The sequence below is a fragment of the Hippocampus guttulatus genome, chromosome 6 (genome assembly GCF_054856545.1).
Source record: "Hippocampus guttulatus isolate MCC_2025c chromosome 6, RoL_Hgut_1.0, whole genome shotgun sequence".
In the NCBI taxonomy this organism is placed as follows: Eukaryota; Metazoa; Chordata; class Actinopteri; order Syngnathiformes; family Syngnathidae; genus Hippocampus; species Hippocampus guttulatus.
In genome coordinates, this window is record NC_141266.1 from 17,789,185 (window position 1) to 17,813,757 (window position 24,573).

A 24,573-nucleotide genomic window follows, 5' to 3' on the forward strand; every position below is an offset into this window, starting at 1 on the left:
GTCATCGGATACAACGAGGGATTAGAGCCCCTAAAAAAACGACATAGTAAAGTAAAGCGTTTTTAGCTAAAAAAAAAAAACGTCATAGTATAGTAAGGCGATTTTAGGCCGAAAAAAACGACATAGTATAGTAAGGCGTTTTTAGCCCGAAAAAAACGACATAGTATAGTAAGGAGTTTTTAGCCCGAAAAAAATGAGAGTATATATAGTAAGGCGTTTTTAGCCCAAAAAAACGACAGAGTATATATAGTAAGGCGTTTTTAGCCCGAAAAAAGGACAGAGTATATATAGTAAGGCGTTTTTAGCCCGAAAAAAAAAACGACATAGTATAGTAAGGCGTTTTTAGTTTAAAAAAACCCGTCATAGTATCGTAAGGCGTTTTTAGGCCGAAAAAACGACATAGTATGGTAAGGCGTTTTTAGCCTGAAAAAAAACGACATAGTATAGTAAGGCGTTTTTAGCCCCAAAAAACGACATAGTATAGTAAGGCGTTTTAAGCCCGAAAAAAACTACATAGTATAGTAAGGCCTTTTTAGCCAGAAAAAAACGACATAGTACAGTAAGGCGTTTTTAGCCCGAAAAAAACTACATAGTATAGTAAGCCATTTTTAGGCGGAAAAAAACGACATAGTATAGTAAGGCGTTTTTAGCTTAAAAAAAAAACGACGTTTTTAGCCTGAAAAAAACAACATAGTATAGTAAGGCGTTTTTTAGGCCGAAAACCCCCCCACATAGTATAGTAAGGCGTTTTCAGCTTGAAAAAAACGTCATAGTATAGTAAGGCCTTTTTAGCCCGAAAAAAAACGACATAGTATAGTAAGGCGTTTTTAGCCCGAAAAAAACGACATAGTATAGTAAGGCGTCTTTAGGCCGAAAAAAACCGACATAGTAAGGCGTTTTTAGGCCGAAAAAAACAACAGTATAGTAAGGCGTTTTTAGCCCCTGAAAAAAACGACATAGTATAGTAAGGCGTTTTTAGCCCAAAACACGACCATGTATTGTAAGGCGTTTTTTGCCCGAAAAAATGACATACTATAGTAAGGCGTTTTTAGCCCGAAAAAAATGAGAGCATATATAGTAAGGCGTTTTTAGCCTAAAACACGACCATGTATTGTAAGGCGTTTTTGGCCCGAAAAAAATGACATACTATAGTAAGGCGTTTTTAGGCCAAAAAAAACGACATAGTACAGTAAGGCGTTTTTAGGCCGAAAAAAACGACATAGTATAGTAAGGCGTTTTTAGCCCGAAAAAACCGACACAGTATAGTAAGGCGTTTTTAGCCCGAAAAAAACGACATAGTATAGTAAGGCGTTTTTAGCTAAAAAAAACGTCATAGTATAGTAAGGCGTTTTTAGCCCGAAAAAACCCCGACATAGTATAGTAGGGCGTTTTTAGCTAAAAAAAGTCATAGTATAGTAAGGCGTTTTTAGGCCGAAAAAAACGACATAGTATAGTAAGGCGTTTTTAGCCCAAAAAACAAATGACCATGTATAGTAAGGCGTTTTTGGCCGAAAAAACCCCCGACTATGTATAGTAAGGCGGTTTTTGCCGAAAAAGACGACCATGTATAGTAAGGCGTTTTTAGCCCAAAAAAAAACGACATAGTATAGTAAGGTGTTTTTAGCTCGAAAAAAACGTCATAGTATAGTAAGGCGTTTTTAGCCAGAAAAAAACGACATAGTATAGCAAGGCGTTTTTCGCCCGAAAAAAACGTCATAGTATAGTAAGGCGTTTTTAACGCGAAAAAAACGACATAGTATAGTAAGACGTTTTTAGCTTTAAAAAAAACGACGTTTTTAGCCTGAAAAAAACAACATAGTATAGTAAGGCGTTTTTAGCCTGAAAAAAAGGACATAGTATCGTAAGGCGTTTTTAGCCCCTGAAAAAAACGACATAGTATAGCAAGGCCTTTTTAGCCCGAAAAAAAAACGACATAGTATAGTAAGGCGTTTTTAGCCCGAAAAAAACGACATAGTATAGTAAGGCGTTTTTAGCTCGAAAAAAACGACATAGTATAGTAAGGCGTTTTTAGGCCGAAAAAAACGACATAGTATAGTAAGGCGTTTTTACCCCGAAAAAAACGACATAGTATAGTAAGGCGTTTTTAGCTCATAAAAAATGACATAGTATAGTAAGGTGTTTTTAGCCCGAAAAAAACGACATAGTATAGTAAGGCGTTTTTAGCTCATAAAAAACGACGTAGTATAGTAAGGTGTTTTTAGCCCGAAAAAAACGACATAGTATAGTAAGGCGTTTTTAGCCCGAAAAAAACGACATGGTATAGTAAGGCGTTTTTAGCTCATAAATAACGACGTAGTAGAGTAAGGCGTTTTTAGCCTTTTTAGCTCATAAAAAACGACGTAGTATAGTAAGGTGTTTTTAGCCCGAAAAAAACGCCACAGTATAGTAAGGCGTTTTTAGCTCATAAAAAAAGACGTAGTATAGTAAGGTGATTTTAGCCTGAAAAAAACTACATAGTATAGTAAGGCGTTTTTAACCCGAAAAAAACGACATAGTATAGTAAGGCGTTTTTAGCTAAAAAAAACGACGTTTTTAGCCTGAAAAAAACAACATAGTATAGTAAGGCGTTTTTAGCTCGAAAAAAACGACATAGTATAGTAAGGCGTTTTTAGACCGAAAAAAACGACAGTATAGTAAGGCGTTTTTAGGCCGAAAAAAAACGACATAGTATAGTAAGGCGTTTTTTGCTAAAAAACCCCCGACATAGTATATATAGTAAGGCATTTTTAGGCCGAAAAACGACCATGTATAGTAAGGAGTTTTTAGCCTCGAAAATTTGTCGTGTGTTTTATGCTGTCATTATTACATTTGGGTGTGATGCTGGGCTGGCTCCGTGGCCCACTGGTTAGTGCGTTGGAGTGCGAACCCAGAGGTCCAGGGTTCAAATCCAGCTCCGGCCTGTCGCGCTTGCATGTTCTCTTCTTGCTGGCATGGGTGTTGTCTGTCCACCCTCCCATCCGTTTTCTCATCCCTTTGTCCTCACAAGGGTGTTGCGAGGGTGTGCTGGATCCTCCTCCGGCTGTCTTTGGGCCATCGGCAGAGGGGAGGGGGCACCCTCACCCGGCTGACAGCCAATCAAGAAAACCATTTGCACCGTTTTTTTTCCGGCCAAAAATGCTTTACTATACATGGTCGTTTTTTTGGGGCTAAAAATGCCTTACTATACTTGGTCGTTTTTTTGGGGCTAAAAATGCCTTACTATACATGGTTGTTTTTTTCGGCTAAAAACGCCTTATTATACATGGTCATTTTTTTCGGCTAAAAACGCCTTACTATATATACATGGTCGTTTTTTTCGGCCAAAATTGCTTTATGATACATGGTCGTTTTTTTGGGGCTAAAAATGCCTTACTATACATGGTCTTTTTTTTCGGCTAAAAACGCTTTACTATACCTGGTCGTTTTTTTCGGCCAAAAATGCCTTACTTACGGCCAAAAACGGCTTAGTATACTGTACATGGTCGTTTTTTTTCGGCTAAAAACGCCTTACTATACATGGTCGTTTTTTCGGCTAAAAACGCCTTACTATATATACATGGTAGTTTTTTGGGCTAAAAACGCCTTACTATATATGGTCGTTTTTTTTCGGCCAAAAATTCCTTACTCTATATACATGGTCATTTTTTTTCGGCCGAAAATGCCATACTATACATGGTCGTTTTTTTGGGGCTAAAAATGCCTTACTATACATGGTTGTTTTTCGGCTCAAAACACCTGACTACACATGGTCGTTTTTTTCAGCTAAAAACGGCTTAGTATACTGTACATGGTCGTTTTTTGGGCTAAAAATGCCTTACTATACATGGTCGTTTTTTTTCGGCCAAAAATCCCTTACTATACATTGTCGTTTTTTTGGGCTAAAAATGCCTTACTATCCATGGTCGTTTTTTTCGGCTCAAAACACCTTACTACACATGGTCGTTTTTTGTCATCTAAAAACGCCTTACTATACATGGTCTTTTTTTTTTCGGCTAAAAACGCCTTACTACACATGGTCATGATTTTTGGCTAAAAGCGGCTGACTATATACATGGTAGTTTTTTTCGTTTTTTTCGGCTAAAAACGCCTTACTATATATACATGGTCGTTTTTTTTCAGCCAAAAATGCCTTACTATACATGGTCGTTTTTTTTGGACCAAAAAATGCCTTACTATATACATGGTCGTTTTTTTCAGCTAAAAACGCCTTACTATAAGTGGTCGTTTTTTTCCGGCTCAAAACGCCTTACTATACATGGTCGTTTTTTCAGCTAAAAACGCCTTACTATACATGGTCGTTTTTTTTTGTTGCTTTTTTTTTAAATGCCTTACTATCCATGGTCATTTTTTTCGGCTAAAAACACCTTACTATACATGGTCATGATTTTTGGCTAAAAGCGGCTGACTATATACATGGTAGTTTTTTTCGGCTAAAAACGCCTTACTATATATACATGGTCGTTTTTTTTGGACCAAAAAATGCCTTACTATATACATGGTCGTTTTTTTCAGCTAAAAACGCCTTACTATAAGTGGTCGTTTTTTTCGGCTAAAAACACCTTACTCTACGTGGTCCTTTTTTTTCGGCTCAAAACGCCTTACTATACATGGTCGTTTTTTCAGTTAAAAACGCCTTACTATCCATGGTCGTTTTTTTTTCGGCTAAAAACACCTTACTATACATGGGGGTTTTTTTCGGCTAAAAACGCCTTACTATAAATGGTAATTTTTACATACTTCATATTAAGAAACGACTGCACTAAAACATTAATTCATAAATGTATATCATATGCTTTTTTGTTTTTCTCAGTATAAATATCACGTACCCTGACTGTTCTACTCTTTGAATAAAAACACTTCATTCAAGCGTTAGAGAGTGCAAGGGGTTATGATGGAAGGGTGTTGCAAATCATGAAGACCTGCCAAGTGGTATGATAGCATTGTTTTATACATGTCAGCTTCAAAATCAGTCCTTGGTCCTTGGCCTTGGAGGCAAGTCCTTGGTCCTTGGCCTCGGAAAATTTCTCAAGTCCTTGGCCTTGGCCTTGGCCTCGGGTTGCCGGTCCTTGGACACAACACTGATGACCACATACAAAAAGAAGAAAAAAGAAACACCGAATAGTGTCCTACAGGGTATAGTGAAATCTCTAAAGTTGACGTGTGTTGGACTTAAATGAGACATGATTTAAAAAAAAAAAGGCAACGAGGGGAAAGAAAAAAAGTTAATACGGCAACAAAGTGCTGCCAAACAGACGACATCTGTCAAGCTGACAATTAAAATCCAAAGTGCTCTCAGCAGAGGAAGAAAAAAAATCACCAACTGGCCAGTTCATGAGGAAATCCACAATACATACAGAATATATACAGTACTTTGGGGGGGAAACAAGCACTTGTGTAAAAGAAGAAAAAAGCTCATGTTCAAACAGTTTTTTTTTCCCTATTATAAATGTTGCTTTTTTTTTCTTGTATTATTCGGACTTGATTGTCCAAAACCTTCTGAAAAATATTGGTATTTTTATTCTTTCAATATTACACCATCGTCTCAAAAAAATTCAATCATGTAATTGTTTTGCTTTGCATAATTATTTTTGTGTTTTATTGACATACACTTTGTAGAAAAACAACCATGTTTAAAAAGCGAGCAAATTCAAACTTTTTTTGGGGGTGGGGTGTGTGCTAAAGTGCATCATAACATTGCGAATAACTCTTGGAAACCAGCCGAAGTTGTAAAAAAAATTATTTTTTAAATTGAATGTTAGTTCACTGAAGAGTCTTCAAACCATCCTGAAGTCCACCCCACTCCCCACCCCCACGCCCCTCAAGTCCCTCCACTTGGGCGCATACCACCTGAAGTGAGCTCTCCCCACCAGTGGTGAAAATCCAGCGTCCTCCCTCTCGGGGGCGTACGGCGTCTTAAATGCCGTTTTGGGAGCCCTCGCGTGCCATCACGTCGGCGTCGTGGTCAGCGCAGCGTTCTCTCGGGCGAGGGGGGGCGGCGGAGCGGCGGCAGGTCGTAGTGGCCCGGGATGTGGCTGTTGACCGGGAGGTCGTAGTGGCCCTGCGGATCCTCCTGGGGGGCGTGGCCCACAGAATGCTGACGCTCTGCGGGTGGGGAAACATTTCATTGTGAACTCATTCATTAAGAAATGGGAGATAGCACACACCTGCCACCATTTAAAGTGCCTCTGATTATCCCGAAACAAAGTTCAGATGTTCTAGTAGGCTTTCCCTGATAGTTTTTGCTTTCTAGCAGAAATCTCAAGATTGGCGTCACCACTGAATGCTCCTGTTCCCATCATGTTATTTTCGACTGCATATCAGCGTAAGGGGTGTGTAGACTTTTTATATTCAGTGTATAATTTGTCATGTGCGTGGCTCACGTCGTCGTAGAGAGGCGGCGTTGAAGGGCGGGGGCGGGGGCGGTGGTGGTGCGCTTTGGGTGTACGCTCGCTCTCGGGGGACGGCAGCTTTCATTTCCATGTAGCTGCTTTCGGGAGGGCAGAAGGGGGGTCCCGGCAGATCTTTGATGGTGGCATAAGGGTTCTCGCTATTCAGGGAACTGCTGCTCGCCATGCCTGCGGCCTCTGTCAGTTCTGAACGAACAATTAAGATCACATTTTCTGATCTTGCTACAAGTACTGCATCACAAAAACTGCAACATCAAAAATCGTCATTATTCTTGACCCAAAAAGATGCATCTAAATCACAAACACACAGAAATTTTTTAATGTAATTTTACTGTAGTTGTCAAACATTTAAAAACGTCCAAATTTAAATAAGTGTTGTTCTGCACAGAATAATAATAATCAAAAATATATCATGTTCTGTATGAAAATTTAAAATATGTTGTTTCCTGCCAAGATAGCCAAGTAAATCACAATTTTGGATTCTGGAAAAAAATGTATATTTTAGATCACAACTTTCTGGCTATTTTGTTATAATATAATCATTTTCCAAATAAAAACTAAAAATGTCTTGTAGATATAAAAATATCTACTTTGTTTTTGGATTGAAAAAAAAAAGTGAATTGTTATTGTAAAGTTCTGAATGCAATTATTTATTTAAAACTAATTTTTTTATGTTCTCCTCGTTTTGGGGATTCTACCCAAATCAAGAATTTGGTTTTTTTACCGGTGAAAATCAAAAAGAAAAAAAAAACCTTTTTGGATTTTTTTTTCTTGACTTTTTTCTTCTTCAAATTATCAACTGTCAAATGTTTTGTTTCCTAGATTTTAAACCCCCTTTTTGTTTTTCTGGATAAATTCCTTGCTTATTCCCAGTTTTTCACCCTTGTTTTCTGGATGAAAATACGTCAAAACCAATATGGCGTTTTTTGGGGTGTTGAAGTCTTGCAGTACCACTCGATGCCTCTAGAGAGTGTGAGTAAGCACTAAATGTAAACCGCAGCTCGCATTCAAGCGGATGGAGAACATTTAACCAACCTTTATTGAAATACTTTCCGATGCTGGCGCTGTAGCTGTAACTCCGATCGATTCCAAACGCTCCTGTGAATGCCAACGATTCATTTTATGATGGAAAAAAAGATCATCGAAAACATGCTTTTATTTGTTTTTACATCTCCGTGTTCAACAAGTCTTCTTGACGCTTCTACGAGGAAATACTGTCAACGTTATTTTATAGCCAATAAAAGAAGACTTGGCAACACAATAACAAGACGACTGATTCACATCCAGCAGATTGCAGCAATATATCAAATGTGTTCTGTTCAGCTGATTTTAAATGTACAGTATAAGTCAAGTTGTAGCCAGTGGTGGGAAGTTAAAAATGTACTTCACTCCGGTTTTTTTTTGGTATCTTTCTGTGAATTATTAGTTGTGTGAAAGCTTTTGACTTTTACAAACCACTTTAGAAACTTTTCTTTGTCCAACTAGGCTGGTTAGCATTTTAGGGAGTCTAGGTGATTTTCTTTTCTCTCAAATTTTGGAGGAGATGTTCTCAAACAAAAAATCTGAATTAGAGAGGAGCAAATATGCAGGGGAACATTGTACTTCTGCTTTATGCTTTTTTTTAAATTCCACATGCATCTGGATTTATATTTTAATCTGGCGTAATAATAAGGGACAATTTTTCAGATTTGTTTTTTTTCCATCTGATTTATGTATTCCGAAAAGTGCGTCGGCTCCGGCTTTCCTGTGTGAGGTTTTCATGTTCTTCCCGGGCCTGCGTGGCTTTTCTCCGGGTACTCCGGTTTCCTCCCACATTCCAAAAACATGCGTGGCAGGTTCGTGGAACACTCAAAAATTGTTCCTAGGTGTGAGTGTGAGCGCGGATGGTTGTTCATTTCTGGGTGCCCTGCGATTGGCTGGCAACCGGTTCAGGGTGTTCCAGCACACCCCACGACCCATGTGACGATAAGCGGATCAGAAAGTGAATGGATGGATGTATTGTGAAAAATTGTCCCTTATTAGCCAGCACTTCCTTCTTAGCCCAGATGTGTGTTGAACTCTGGTGTGGTCTGACCTGGCTCCTTATTGCGAGCTTCGTGGTGTTTCCAGTCGGCAGGCAGTGTTGCGTTGCTCTCAACGCCAAAAAGGCCACGCCTCTCCCGATCCGTGTTCTTCATGCTGCAGAACAATTGCTTGTTGGTGTTCTGGAAAAAAAAAACTCATCAGAAAAGGGGGCAAAGAGTGAGCTTGAAGGAGCCAGGTGGATGAAGGTCACCTTGATTGTGCGGTCGTGGTTATTGGGGAGGTGAGGGAGTGGTGGACGGTTGTCCCGAAGCGTGTGGTAGCTGGGGTTGGAGTAGTAGTGCTGGTAGTTGGGAGCCACATCTACACACACACATTCATCAATAAGGTCACATCAATTACATAATACTTAGCTCTCCAAGAATTAATTTTTTGTCTTGTTTTCAAAATCAAAAATTGAAAAAACAGTGAGCCAATTTATGGATTTGAGAGAAAAAAAAAGTTATTTTTGTCTTTTCAAGATAACACCTAATTTTTTTTTGCTGATTTCTTGATAAGAACGTAAATATTACTTCACTTTTTTGTTGAAAAATTTGCTATCAATATTGTTTAAAAAAAATTAAAGAAAATACCACCCCATAAAGTGTCATTTTTCTTTATTTTTTTCTGGATAACCATCAATAAAGTTTAAAAAAATCTACTGGATATACATTAAAATTATCTAGTGATGTTTTTTTAATTAAAAAAAAGTTTCTCAAAAAATAACTTGTTTTCGAAACAAACTTTTAAAAATATCAGTGTGATTTTTTTTTTAAAATGAGATTTGTTGTTTTTAAATCAAATCTTCAATGTTGAAATGCAAAAAGTATTCTGAAAATATGTCACCTAAAAAAATGTTTGCTGATTTCTGGATGAAAACGTAAATATTAACTCACATTTTGTTGAAAAATTTGTTTAAATAACAAAAGAAAGAAAATCCCACAGAATTTCAGTTTTTTGGATAATCAAAGTTTTTAAACACATCTATTATCATTTGTTGTATTCTGGATATACTTATTATAATTATTTAAGGATTTTTTTTTAAGTTTCTTTGAAAAATAATTTAGTTTCGTAATAAACTTTTAAAAATATCAGTGTGATTTTTTTAATGCACTATTTTTTTTTTTTTGGAATCAAATTTTCAATGTTGAAATGCAAAAAGTATTGTGAAAATTTCACTCGCGGCTACGAGCCGACGCGGCGCCCGTGCCGTTGCCTACCTGGCACGGCGTACTCGGAGTTGACGGTGCGGCTGACGGAAAAGGAGACGGCGGGCGTGTTGTTGTGCTTGAGCCTCTGCTGGCGTCGGTAGAACAGCAGTAGAACCAGCAGCACCACCACCAAGATGACCAGCGCCACGACGCCGCTGATGGCCGCCCACGAATCCTTCTCGCCCGGGGGCAGCGGGACCATCACGCTGCCGGGCTCCGATGCCTCTGAAAACAAAGTACGGGATCAAGTCAGAATTATTCTAGCGGAGGGAATCTCCAAAGCTTGCTGGTACTGTGTGTGTGTGTGTGTGTGTGTGTGTGTGTGTACCTTGTTGACAGTCAACGTTGTTGTCACACACGCATTCTCCCGTGACCCGGTCGCACAAGACATTGGCGGGACAGGAGCAAGTTTGGGAGCAAAAGGAGCCAAAACGTCCTGCACTGCATGCTGGAGACCAAAAAGATATTTTTAAATATCTACGAAAGAAATTCAGCTCATGATCAATATGAATATGATAAATTGGTGCTGACGTATGGAGCAGTCTGTGGCGGTCCATCCGGGAAGACACTGGCATTGGCCGTCGCGGTGGTTGCACGTGGCGTTGTTGGCGCAGCTGATGCATACTTCGGAACAAGCCTTGCCGTAGTAGCCGGACGGACAAACTGCAGCAAACGCACAGAACAAACCATGTGAACCATCACACACATTAAAACAAGTCTTAGCCATTCATGGGTGTTTTTAGCTGGGTGTTTTGGTTCGCTATCCTGTTGTAAGACGCACGACCGGAGACCAACGTTTTTGACACCAGGCAGCACATTTCTTTCTAGAATATCCTGATAGTCTTGGGATTTCATTGTGTCCAATGCCAGATGTAGCAAAGCAGCCCCAGAACATAACAGAGCCTTCCTGCATGTTTCACAGTCGGGACAGTGTTCTTTTTCTTGATATGCATCTGTCAACATCGAGCTGAGGTGCCTTGGTAAAAAGTTCCAATTTTGTCTTGTCCATCCATTGGAAATCGGCCCAACTCTGTGGTTTAATCGTTTTCACCATTTATTTTAAACAGTGCTGTTTTCCTTTTGTTGCCTCCCACGAAGTCCACTTTGGTGCAAAATGGCAACTGATGGTGTGATCTGACATTGATGTGCTTGGCCTTGGAGTTTGCCTTGAATTTCTTTGGAGGTCGTTGTTACCTTTTGTATTTTCCGTTTCAATTTGTCACCTGTTTTACTTCTCCGGCCAAGTCCAGGGAGGTTGTCTCCTGTCCTGTGGTTCTTACATTTCTAAATATGTCGAATTGAAGTCGCAGGAACATCAAGCTGCTTGAAGATGGTCTTTTGGCATTTGCTTTTTACATGCTTGTCTATCAGTTTCTTTCTAATGTCTTGAACTCTTTCTTTCATTTCCTCTGGTCCATGTTTAGTGTGGTACACACCACATCACGAAGCAGCACACTTGCCACCCTTTAAATGGGCTGACTGATTGATTACAAGTTTGAAATCACCCGTGTTGCTAATACAAGGACACAACTTGATTGAACATGTCCTAATGGTCAATAAATTTTTTGTCTTTTATTGGACCCACCCTGATGGCATTCATCCCCGGTGTACCCCGGAAGGCAGTCGCATTCCCCGGTCACATGGTGGCAGCGATACGACTGGCCGCAGGATGGGCAGGACTGGCTGCATTGGTCTCCGTACATACCCGACCTGCATTCTGGGGAGGCGGAGACACGTCAGGAATGGACTGGCGTCGTGATCGGGCGTCACTCGGCGACACTCACTATTCTGACAGGTGACCCCCCTGAAGCCCGGGCGGCATACGCACGCCCCAGTTTCCCGCAGGCACGTGTCGCTGTTGGGGCAGTGCTTGAAGCAGGTCTGGTTGCAATGGCGCCCCCACAGGCCCTCGGCGCACGGCTCACTGCAATGTGGGCCTGAGGGAGACAAACCGGCTGAAATTTATTATCATTATTATTAATTGATTGACTGATTCGCTCCAATTTAACTATAACCAAAATATTATACATATTCATCTATTAATACCTCTCCAAAGTGAGCATTGTTACCTTATAAATCTGCCTTTTATTGTATTGTATTGTTTGAAAAAATGGACACTCACCCCACCAGCCAGGGAGACAAAGGCAGTCGCCTGTGGTTGCCTGGCAACCGTCAGCGTGGACGCAGTCGCATCTCTTCAGGCAGCCCGGCCCAAATGAGCCCATCTGCGAGTAGGAACCAGAGCCAGTGAGGAGAGTTACTCCAGGTTCTCAACTGGACCAATGCCGGGCAAAATGTTACAATTGCGGGGGGGCTGTCGCCATGGCAACGGCAAGGCTAAAAGCTTTCATGGAAATTACTAATAACATTTTCTAGAGTAGAGGCAACAATGTACATCAGCGGAGAACAAGTAATTGGCCATGACGGTCTTGTCTACACGGTCACTTGTTGCTAGGCAGAGTTCATTGGTCAGGTTCAAAACTGGCATTCAAAACTATACAAAACCTATACAAAAGTTCAACAGATAGATTGTAATACATGCCAAATACATATTGGGATGAAAATAATAACCGTACCACTGGCACTTTTTGTTTTTTTAAGAATCTTTTTTCATTTTATTTTTAAAACACTTTTTTTGTTGTTGGTGTTTTCTTCATTAAAAAATGACATCGCTGTTGTTGTTTTCTGGATACATTTTCTTGTTTTCTAGATATTGCCTTGTGTTATCTTGATAAAAATAATGAAAGAAAACGGGTTATGGGTTCAAAATGATCTTTGTTTTTCCTGGATGTTGGGGCAAAAGGTTCTTATTTTTGTCATTCTCTTTTGGATAAAAACAGTTTGTCATGGATTAAACATTGTGAATAACAATTAAAATGCCAAACCGGAGGGGCGCAGCACCCTCTAATGCAGAAAAACTGTTGTCGATCTTGCTTTTGGTTTGATAGACTAAAAGTGCAGAAAGCTCACCGGACACGACTGGTCACAGTGCGCTCCCTGCCAGCCGGACGTGCAAGTGCAGGATCCGTCTGCGGGATTACATTTAGCCCCGTTGGAGCACTGACAGGTACCGTTGCATCCGCGGCCCCAGGTTCCCTCCAAGCAAGGAAGCGAGCAGTCGGGCCCTCGCCAGCCTGAAGACATTAAACTTGCCACCATCACTCTCATTTTTTTAATGATTCATCGCCCGCATGTGTGGGGAAAAGCTTTACCTTCTTTGCAGAAGCAGGTGCCGTCGATGGGTGAGCAGTCCACAAAGTTCTTGCAGGAACATTCCAGGGAGCAGTTTTTGCCGTAGGTGCCGCTTTTGCATGGACTCTCGCAGTGAACTCCCTGTGGGCGGAGCGGATCACAATCAGTATAAACTAGAGCACGGATTCCCAACCTTTATTGAGCCAAAGCACATTTTTTTTCATGAGAAAAATCGCAGGGCACGCGACCAGACAAATTGTCCCAAAAAGAGGATACAGATGTCAATTTCACTTTGTGTCACGGAAGTTGATACACGTTTGCAATCTTTTACCTCCATCCACCGGCCCCGTCCCAACTCACTTTCATTGTTGGTCTTGTTACAATGCATCATTGGCATAAGATGGATTAACAAAGAGCAAAGAGCTAAAGTTTTGATCGGACCCAACTACCATTAAGGGCACTTGGATCACTTCCGACACCACACGAATGTGGTTGTGAGTTGACGACGGCAGGTTGCTGACCGTGTATCCGGGCGTGCACTGACAAAGTCCGGTGGCGCCGTGGCACACGCCACCGTTGACGCACAAGCAGGGCTCCAGGCAGCCGTCGCCGTAGAAACCGTGGGCACAGGTTTCGTTGCAGTGTAACCCCGCCCAGCCCGCCTGGCACGTGCACTCGCCTTTCATTGGATGGCAGCTGAAGGGAAAAGTCAGTCAGGTTCCATATCACACTCATTTCACTTAACTAAAATAAATGTATATATATATTTATAGTTGTCAATTAAAAACAAATCTGACAAGAAAGCAATTATATTCCACAGTTTTAAAAAATATTTTTTATTTTGAGGTTTTAAAAAAATTACTTAGTTGGATTCTGGATTAAATAAGCCTCTGTTTTAATTTATTGGATATCATTTACAAGACATTTTTTGTTGTTCTTTTTTGTATGAAAAAAAAGTAAATGTACAATTTTTATGATGTACTATTATTTTATATCATTATCAGGATGACAAATATTTGTTTTTGTTTTCGGGATTTAAAAAATGCAGTCATTTAATTTAAATGTGGTTTGTTTCATGAGAATTTTATTTAACTTAATTTAATTTAACTTCAATTCATTCAAAAGTAAACTATTCAAATTTTAATGGACCGATTTTTAAAATGTTAAATGTTAAATGACAATACATTTTTGCTTTCTGGATTATAAAATACATTTTTTCTGCTTTAAAATCATAAATAAAATATATTAAACATGAATAGGTCGTTTGCACGACACTTTATGCCAGTCATATGAGTTGACCAAGCTCCGTTTTTGTGGTCGCCAGGGGGCACTATTTGTCTGCAAACTCACAAACGGTGTAGTGGCCTAGACTGAGATTAGGATGGGCGCGAACGTAGAAGCAGTTTTATCAGAATTGGATAGCATATGCGGTTTGTCAAGTGCACACCCATGGCAACTCAACTTTATCTGCATGCTCACCTGAGCGTATGTTTGTCCTGGCAGAGACACGTGCGCTCGCAGTGCATGCCGTATTTCCCGTGCGGGCACATCCTGTCTTTGCAGTTGGGCCCGCTGAAGCCCGGTTCGCACAGGCAGCCGCCGTCGATGTTGTAGCAGCGAGCGCCATTTGCGCAGTCGCACGCACCTTCGCAGTCCTGACCGTAAGATCCCACTGCGCACTCCTCGTTGCACCTGAGCAAGCCAAACGTGACATTAGAAACACACACGTACATACACAAAATGTATTTCTGGATGTCTCCAAGTTGCCAAGGAAACAGCATATGCCCAGATGATTATTTATTTTTTTAATCTTATCGAACCTCACAAATTCTACCTAGTAACAAGTGACCTCATTGCCACGTAAAAGCATCACAAACACACATGCTTCATCTCTGGACTGCTTTGTGATTGGTTAGCGCACATCACCAGCACTTTAACTTCATCTTCTTCAAGGCTTCACCTTGAGAAGTACACACACACACACACCTGTTCCCAGTGTACCCTTTGGCACATTTGCACTGTCCTGTCTCAGGGTCACATTTGCCGCGGTTATGGCAAATGCACTCCTCGGCACAGTTGGGTCCATATCGTCCCTCGGGGCAGCGCTCCGTGCAGACAGAACCCTGGAAGGCAGCAGCCGTTTACAATACTGTACAAGGTTAGTTGAACATGATGCGATGTAGACTGAACAAAAACATAAAGCCAACACTTTTGGTTTTCTTCTCCCACTTTGTGGTAGCCTTTTATTGTGGACAGTCAAAGGCAGACCTGTGAGGATTGCATTATCTCGGAAAGGTGTTCACTAAAATAGAGTCTGACAGATTTGTGAACAATATTTCAGAGAAATAAGACTTGTGAGCCCCAAACAAAAGTGTTGCATTTATATTTTTGTACAGTATAGATTTACAGAATACGACTTTTGACATACCGTCCACCCTGGAGGGCAGGCACAGATCCCTTTGCCCCGACAGATGCCGCCATTTTGACAGGGACACCGCGCTGGACACTTCCTGGAGCACGGCCTTTCACAGCTAAAAATGCAATCCGACATCTATCAGCTCTCATTTCCATTGTGCAGGGGTACCCAATTCCTAACCTTTACTGAGCCAAGGCACATGCGTTTTTTATAATCAGATTGTCTCACGTCTCAGAGCCAATCAATGAGCATAAAACTGTGAGTAATTGACACCTGCCCCGAAATGTTTAGAAATGCTGATATTCATAGTTTCGATTATACCACAAACTATGATATCAGGCAGCCCGGTGATCCAGTGGTTAGTGCATCGACCTCACAGTGCAGAGGTACCGGGTTCAATTCCAGTTCCGGCCTCCCTGTGTGGAGTTTGCATGTTCTCCCCGGGCCTGTGTGGGTTTTCTCCGGGTACTCCCGTTTCCTCCCACATTCCAAAAACATGCATGGCAGGCTGATTGAATACTCTAAATTGTCCCTTGGTGTGGGTGTGAGCGCGGATGGTTGTTCCTCTCTGTGTGCCCTGCGATTGGCTGGCAACCGGTTCAAGATGTCCCCCGCATACTGCCCGAGGACGGCCTGCCATGCATGTTTTTGGAATGTGGGAGGAAACTGGAGTACCCGGAGAAAACCCACGCAGGCACGGGGAGAACATGCAAACTCCACACAGGAAGGCCGGAGCTGGAATCTAACCCAGTACCTCTGGTCGACGCGCGAACCACTCAATGACCGCGTCGCCCTAACTATCATGGAAATTAGATGAAAAAAAAAATATGAAACTGAATAATTTCCTACAGCACAGGTGATGATCTCTCACGGTCATGAATCTGTGCCCTGAAAAACTTACAAGGTGCCGGTGAAGCCATCCCGACACGTGCACTCTCCGCTGGCTTTATGGCAGGATCCTCCGTCCCCGCACTTGCACTTCTGCAGGCAGCCCTTCCCAAAAGTTCCAGCAGGACACGCCTCCTCGCAGTGGCGTCCAATGAAACCCGGCCGGCACTGACACGTCCCCTTGACCGGGTCACACAGTGCGCCATTCTCGCACTTGCACTGTTGGCCGCAGCCTGGGCCCCAGCGCTTGTCCTCACAGGCTGGGGGGAGAAGGACACAGGGAAACTATTTGGAGTTGTTTGTTTGACTTCTAATGCGCCACGGTGGAGGTTTTCATCATTCCATTGCCAAGGACCGATCGCATTACAGTGATTGTATGACTTGTATTTACATTGTGCTCGCATCGCATTGTTGACCTTTTTCACAATGGATTCATTCTTGTTGTTGTATCGTTGATTTCTATTGTATAAGATGGAGGTTATTATGAACAACTCGTAAGCAAACAATTGTCAGTGGAACCCATGACATTTCATACAGATGGGTATTGTATAGACTTGTTTGGATTTAAACTTATCCAAACGAGAGACCCATCTTGAGACTCGTCAAATTCACATGCTTAAGGTGACCCACAAGGATTACAACTGGGCCCTCTGCCTTTTTTGAACACCTCATCCATCAGAATATGAACGAGAACACTTTGGGAGTCCCTACGTAGGAATTCTTCATTTTGCCAAGACATGCTGAAGTATTGTATGCTCACAAGTTGATGGGAACATTTTAGCCATTTCCCACATTTTCTTGTAAAACGTGTTATGCCAGTCCAATTAAAATCAAAACATTAGACATTTGCGGCACGTCAGTGAAGGTATGAGGGGAGCGACGGGGGGGGGGGGGGCGGAGTTAGTTTTGAAAGCCTCCCTCCACTCTGGTCCATTTTCTGACCATTCATAACAGTAACCTTCCTGTTATGGAGCCTTTAGCATCACTTATGGGAAAGGCGTCTCTTTAGTGCGACGCGGTAACGCTTGATGATTTCATCGAGTATGTTTAACCACAATTAAATGAAAAACAGAACACTCTAGCGAGCACCAATTGTGGTTTTGCACCCCTTCCCCCCGCTCCCCACTGCTGTCATCCAACATCTAGGGTGTCATTTTACCACCCTGGAGATTCGAATTATCAGGGAGATTTGCATGGAGCTCACAAAAGCTGGACTCGGCTTTATCCAGCGTTGGACATTCACACAGGGTTTGAGTTACAGAGAGCATTCTGTCCGTACGATGATGTCACTGATGGATGGGGCGTCTGTCACATGAAAAATGGTGCCAATGATTTCTTGTTGACCTCTGTGGGTGTTATTTTTAAATCACTCGGTAATCTGAATCGAGGCTTGAGTCACCTTTTGCTTTTTTTTTTTTCGTTGTTGTTATAGAGCTACGGTTCCCAAAATAGGTTCTACTCGATCCAAATTTGGCTCGGACTGAGCTGTGCTGCCAGTGTTTATGCGGCCAACGTTATTGCTTCTTCTCGTCTAAACGGATCGCCAGAAGAGGGGAGGTCGGGAGGCAGGGGGAACTTGGCTCAGCTCTGTCATGTTGAGTAATGAGAAATTCAGCTGGTGTCGACCATTGTGTTTACGCAGACCTTCTCATGCAGATTTACCGATGTGACTCAGTGGAAAATAAATAAATAAAGAAATAGTAGAGGCGGTACTAGTGAAAGTGACTATCCCGAACTTACTTAAGTACTCCAGTAAAATTAAGTGCCACCTCCATAGGGCCCTTAAAAATCATCAAAAGAAGATAACAACAACTAAAAATAGGGGAGCAGACGGTAACATTAATTGCTTTCTCAAAAGGCATCCCACAGGAATCATTATAAGGAACTTTATTAGGGCAGCAGCACAACAGACAGAAAAGAAACTAACAAATTAGAGTCGTACTTTGAGATATATGAACCATTTCATGCACCCTGGAACCCGTAACATAATAAGCTGTCCACTGCAGTAACTGCTGTCCCTGAAAGGGTTCACTTTGTTCCATGACCATGTTCGTAACTCGAAACACTCATATCTCATCATCTTATCCCAGGGAATGAACGGTAATGTCATTAATCTATTCCACCCTCCCCCCATAAGAAAAATGGTACTCTACAATATATGCTATATGACATCTTATAAAAACATTTAGTGATAACTTAATTAAATATAATGTGAAGAATCAAGCAGTTTGTAGATCATGACTAATTCATTGCGCCTCCTTTTGATGTGTGCGATGTGTCCACCAGGCGACAGTATAATAAAATCATGCGGAAAAATGATCACTCAACTAATGTTAATATGCAGAAATATTCATTTTTTTTTCGAGGAATTTATGCCACTGCGTTTTAAATTCGGTGTCTACATGTGCTACTGCACCGTTTGAGTTCAAACATTCATTCTTTAAAGGTGTCCCACAGGGATCAGTATTAGGACCTGAACTAGGACTTCAGCACAGTAATTGGAGAAGATAACAAAATTATATACACCATAAAACTGGTCTAAAATAAGAAGAGGTTTCACAGGAAAATGCATAGGAGAGCACATTGTATTTGCCAGGGGTGTCCCACAGGGATCTGTATTATTTATTTTTTTACGTCCCTTATCAATCTATCTCTCTATCTTCTGACCATCTGCAAACCATTTGTGCTGATGAGTAATTTTTTTCTGGTTTTGACGATGTCAAATACTGTAAATGGGTGACGGATTTTATTTATGTTTAAACCCAAAAATGGAAAAAAAATATCCCAGTATTAATCTTTCACATAACGATTCATCATTTTTTGACCGACGTTGCTACCCTGATACACATTTTCCTGTAATATCTCTCTAGCTCAAACATTCAAAACCACAGGAGCGCATTTTGGAAACTGCTTCAAAACCAGCTGCTGCGCTACGCTAACCTTTCAGTCATTTCAAATGAGATTTTAATTGCTGCCTGTGTGAGTGTGTGTGTGTGTGTGAGAATGTGTATTGGAACGCTTTTTAACATTAAATCATATCATTTTATGCATGAAGCAGGATCGCCCATATGGCCCAATACGATTGTTTTGCAGCAACCATCCCCCATCATTTTCCATCTCTTCATGCTATTTAGCTTACTCGCAAACCTCAAAAAGCCCTCTCCTCCAATTTCACAGACTAAGATAACTCCACACGCGGAGTGTTCTCCAAAACAGAAAATTAAGGGCAAACAACAAGGTTAAAAAACAAACAAACAAGAAAAAGAGGTTTAAAAAATAAAGGGGGAAGGGCACAGAGGGAGCAAAAGGCGCGATGGAGAAAACTGTGAAAATGAGAAAGTGTGGGCTCATTTTTTCCGTTTCCTCACCGTCAAGACAGCAACTGCTACCCGTTAAAGCTAATTCCCTCTCTCTGCTGCACAGAGAAAAACAATAATAAAGCGGCGTACTTTTGACCCAACTCAGGCAGCCTGTGGAAAGTAGCCACGCGGGCCAATGATATGAAGTTCTGCTTTCACTCTTGATTAAAGAAAAACAACTCTGTTGTGTTTTGGTGACGTCCAGAACAAAAAATATGTCCATCTCATTCATACATGAGAGCGTAGAAAAAAAAATAGAGAAGCACTTTTGATTCTTATTTTTGAATGCTACTATAGCAGGAATGCAATAGCATCACACTGCTTAAAATCACAATTTACATCGAGACTTTTTGCACGGCATCCCACAGGGATGACGACTATACCCCCAGACATTGGGATAATGGCTATCAATTTGGTATATTCAAGATGATTTGTACACGAATATGTGGAGGTTCACTGTAATATTGCTTTGGTCCTGTTTAATCATCCATTTTGCAATCCACTTATCCTCATCGAGCGTATGCTGAAGCCTATTCAAGTTGACTTCAGGTGAAAGGCATTGTACACCCTAGACTGGACGCCAGCCAATGGCAGGGCACATATAAGTAAACCTAGACGAATGAGCATTCATACTCACATTTACACCTATAGACAAATTAGAGTCCTCATTTCCCAAATACATGTTTTGGAAAGTGCGAGGAAACCAGCGTACCCGGGGGAAAGCCACACAAGCACAGGGAGAACATGCGTTCACTACACATAGGAAGCCCGGAATCCACATACATATTTACATGTCAACTGTGAGGCTATTTTGCAAACCAGTCGGCAACCGTGCCACTGGTACTGTTTGTATTATCCATTATTAGCTTTGGGGGGAAAAAAAAGACCAGATAAACCACAAACTACATTTTACAGCCCAGTTGTACTCTGTAAGATTGGGGGGGGGGGGGGGGCAACAAATAGCAATTCAATTATTATTCAAGTTGTTCCACTCTAATTTGAACTGTATTGAATTACGCTAATATATTCTGTGTAATGTAACACATGGCCTCCAGAAGTTTGGGGTGAGATATTTGAGAATGAGAGAAACCATACTAACACTAACCGTATGCGTTTATTTTGAAATTGCCCGTGGCATTTTCACGACTTGACGTATTCCTTAAATTAAAAGGAGCACATAACGATAATATCATTTATTACTTAGGGGTTGTGATAAGTAGACTATTCCATCATGGCGTCCACCAGGAACCGCTGTTAGGTCCCCTATTTCAACATAACACATAGCATACACCCTTGCAACTCGAGCGATTATATCATTTGCTTCTTTCTGAGCTGAAATACATGAGTTCGCTTTGCCTTTTCCATTGGAGAAAAGCCTAGTGTTTGTAATGGCCCCGAGCCGCTCTGACTGACGCAGGGATGTCGTTACTGACGCAGGGATGTCGTTCCTTGTGTCTATGCTGTTTATTAATGTTGAATGTTTGCACATGGTGTCAGTCACATTAGTAGCTGGGATTAAAGGGGAGAGAGTTTCCGTACCACTGGAGCAGTCGTCGCCTCGCCAGCCTCCCTCACATTGACAGCGGTCCGGAGCCAGGCAGCGGCCATGAACGCACTCCTTGGTGCAGCGAGCTGCGGAGATGAAAGGCAGACGGAGGCAAATAATGACACCGTAGGAGGAAATGTATCACAACATGTCATCACATGGACACAACATGTCGTTATGCATAATGATATGTTTATTGGCTGGTTAAAAAAAAAAAAAAAAAAAGCCCTTGTTTAGAAAGAAGGGGCGTTTAGATGTCATGACCAGAGATGTTTCAATTATACAAGTCTCACTTATGTGACAGGTTGTATGAGAGGGTTCCGGTGACTGAAGGTACTATTTTCTTTGCCAATGTTTGATTGTGTGTTGCACTTTATTTATAGAAGTCACCACAGGAGGCAGCAGGAGGCAACATGTACTACAATCACACCCAGAGCGACCAAAAGAAACGCACAAAAAGAAATGGAAAATATCCTTCGTGACTGACTCAATTCTTTTCTCTGTACTGTTATTATTATCATTATGATTATTATTATTATTATTATTTAAATTGGATATTTTTTATCTTTAAAAAAAAATCAAGGAGGGACTTTTTTTTTTTGTCCGCACAACCACGATTATACCAAATGTATTAAAATGATGCATGGACTAAGGAAGCTGGAATTACATTTTGGTGTGGATAAAGGTTATTTTCTGATTTATTTTCACATCACGTTGCTTGATTGAGGTCAGAGGGTGGAAAATCTGGAGAAATCCTTCAAGTCAACTGAAATGCAAAGCGAAATTTCCTTCACGGTATTGGGGCTTTTCGCGACACGGCTGCTGCCAGTACAAACAGCCACATGGAACCCAAACCCTCAATTTTGGAGAAAGTGCTTTATGTCGATGGGGCGGAAGAAAAGCAAACTGAGATTCATGTGTCAGGAAGATTTTCTTAAAAAAAAAAAAAAAAAAACACCTTTAAATTCTCCAATAACAGTTTTGTCTACCACTATTTAGACTGGCGATAGTTGACTATGAAAATTGTCGATCCCATAGAAAAAGAAGAAGTGGTATTCATTTAAAGGATACATATTGCCCATTTTCCTTCCCAATTTGGAACCATTGCCATATACCTTACTAGAATAAGAAATAACATTTGTCAAAATAGTCCAAGGATCAAGAATTATATTGTACTTTTCACCTGTTTTAGCCTCACAGAACTCAGCAGGTATTATTATTGGGGTACTGTAGTACCTGTGACTTTGAATGCGTGTATCTTTAAAAGGCAGGACCAGGCCTGTTGAAAGAGGCGCAAGTCAACAAATGACAGTGTAGAGCAGGGGTGTCAAAATCATTTTTGTCGCGGGCCACAATGCGGTTACAGTTTTCCTTGGAGAGCCGTTGTGAATTTTGTGAAATCATATAAATGTTTAACCATCTCCACATATTACATACATGGCGAACAACAAATTGATGGATAACGAGTTTTGAAATCAGAAGTCAAGAATAATGGCTTGTTCAGACATTATTATGGATTACATGTGACAATTTTAAATTTTGGTTCAGACTTTAGCAAACAGGAGGGAATTTGACATGCTTGATTTGCTTTTGCATGCCACATAAAATGATGTGGTGTGCCAGATCTGGCCCCTGGGCCATGATTTTGACACCTGTAGAATTAACTTAGGATAAGCAGTTGGCTGCACAATGGCTAACTGTTAGCCAGTCTGCATTTTGGAGTGCCTCTGAGCATCACTTGCAGCATGCATATCATGTGCTTCTTTTGTGTTTATTTTGTTACTCTTAGTCCAATTAAGCATTTGAAAGTGCATGATGTTTACTTTACCCATAGACGTGCAGTTGTGCAAGGCAGTTCGGCTTTGCAGTAGACACATTGTACATTGTTGTCTTCTTTCTTTTTTTTTTTTTCCCAGTGAAAAGTGATCCCAAACTTTGGGCATCCTCATGCTTATTGCTACCTGAACCTGTAGTAACAATCTGTGTGGGAAAATGATCATTGCAAAATGTTTTAATAACAAACCTCCACGATAAAAATTAGGTATGTATGATTTTAAAAATCTGCACTGTAGTGAGACCACGAAAAGTGAGCTACAATATGACAAGGGACGACTGTAATCCATTCTGATGCCACGTAATGACAAAAATGTATTTTCACTTACGAACGCATTTATCGCGGCTCTCATAGTAGCCCGGGCAGCACTGGTAGCGTTTGCGGTAGTCTGTCTTGACGGCCTGCCTGTAGGCGGTCTTGTAGGTGATTCTGAATGAAGAACAACAACAGATTGGGATCAGTGTATCATTGATGTCAGCGAGTCCTTCCCTGCTGACCTTCCCTGAACACGATCGGAAGTGCTGACCTACATTGACCACGTCAATTCCAACATTTCAATGTCCATTGCTATTAGTCTTTCAGTCACCTGTGTCGGGGGCATCTGTAGTTGCTCCGAGGATCCGAGCAAGGCTCCTCAGTCACGTGGTCGTAAGGATGCGAGTAGGACTCCTTGACGGAGGTGGTGAAGCTGAACAGAAGCAACAAACACAAAATGAATCAGCTCAGAGTTTACACTCGGTGAAACTCAATTCAAGTTGGCATGAACCATGTTAAAGTGACACGTGGAAATTTGTCAAAATACATAAATCAAGATGCTAAGCTAACAGCATACAGATCGGACAGCAAAAGAGAGAGCTAGTGCCACAGATGTGTCTCATGAAATTACCATTATGAGTTGCTAATGGCATGGCATCGTTTTGCAGAATTACACTGGTTAACCTGGAACAGACAAGCAGTCTGTTGATGATTCTTTTTGACAGATAACACAGACTATGAGGATGACCGCATTAACTTCAGCTAGAGCCACGAATAAGAAAGTGGCCTCATGTTAGGCGCATAATATTAGCATAACGTTAGTATTTTGAACTAAAAACGTCATGAACATATTTTTGAAATTGACACAAGGTGTGCCTGTTATTATTTTTTTAGACTGATTTAAATGACTATGTGGGCAAACATATAGCTTCATCCAGAGCCATGATTAGTAACTAGGCCTCATGTTAGCGTTTCAGTGAGCTAGCATAAGCATTATTTTACAGATAATATATTGCTTGGCTTGGAGCAAACAAGCATGCTGTTGATTTTGAAATGTCTTTCTTTTGTTTGTAAATACAGTACTTTTTAATTATTGTACTCTTAATGATGTGAAGCATAATGAATTAATCTTGTGTATGAAATGTGATACATAAATAAAGCTGCCTTGTCTTCCCTAAATTGCTCCTTTTATATTGTCTCTCTATATCGCACAACATATCTCCCGCAATAACCTTTTCGTTGGTTCACACGTCTCTTGATTTCTTGGCTTGGAATTCACCAAACAAGGAGCTAAAAAGCCAGAGAAAGTTATATAACATTCTAAGTGCTGCTCCTTGCTCCTATGTCCTCTCCATCATGTCACATGCCAGATGAGAAAGTATGCGTTCGCGTCATGGCAGCAGC

General features: G+C 41.1%; 1 protein-coding gene across 1 annotated transcript in view; it reads right to left on the minus strand.

Annotated features, from left to right (window-relative positions):
* Positions 1–4,760: 4,760 nt before the first annotated feature.
* The window catches only part of pear1 (platelet endothelial aggregation receptor 1), a 41,973-nt gene continuing 22,160 nt past the window's right edge, over positions 4,761–24,573 (minus strand). The window contains exons 3-23 of the mRNA XM_086112925.1: positions 23,501–23,602; positions 23,243–23,343; positions 21,074–21,166; positions 16,189–16,435; positions 15,300–15,402; positions 14,858–14,994; positions 14,351–14,563; positions 13,393–13,567; positions 12,892–13,012; positions 12,650–12,813; positions 11,802–11,904; positions 11,464–11,616; positions 11,265–11,396; positions 10,211–10,342; positions 10,008–10,127; positions 9,689–9,904; positions 8,683–8,792; positions 8,482–8,611; positions 7,443–7,505; positions 6,381–6,593; positions 4,761–6,102 (exon numbers count right to left, since the gene is read on the minus strand). Coding sequence (XP_085969051.1) covers positions 5,963–6,102; positions 6,381–6,593; positions 7,443–7,505; positions 8,482–8,611; positions 8,683–8,792; positions 9,689–9,904; positions 10,008–10,127; positions 10,211–10,342; positions 11,265–11,396; positions 11,464–11,616; positions 11,802–11,904; positions 12,650–12,813; positions 12,892–13,012; positions 13,393–13,567; positions 14,351–14,563; positions 14,858–14,994; positions 15,300–15,402; positions 16,189–16,435; positions 21,074–21,166; positions 23,243–23,343; positions 23,501–23,602 — 2,968 coding nt within the window. The 3' untranslated portion in view covers positions 4,761–5,962. The remainder of the gene's footprint in view (positions 6,103–6,380; positions 6,594–7,442; positions 7,506–8,481; positions 8,612–8,682; positions 8,793–9,688; positions 9,905–10,007; positions 10,128–10,210; positions 10,343–11,264; positions 11,397–11,463; positions 11,617–11,801; positions 11,905–12,649; positions 12,814–12,891; positions 13,013–13,392; positions 13,568–14,350; positions 14,564–14,857; positions 14,995–15,299; positions 15,403–16,188; positions 16,436–21,073; positions 21,167–23,242; positions 23,344–23,500; positions 23,603–24,573) is intronic.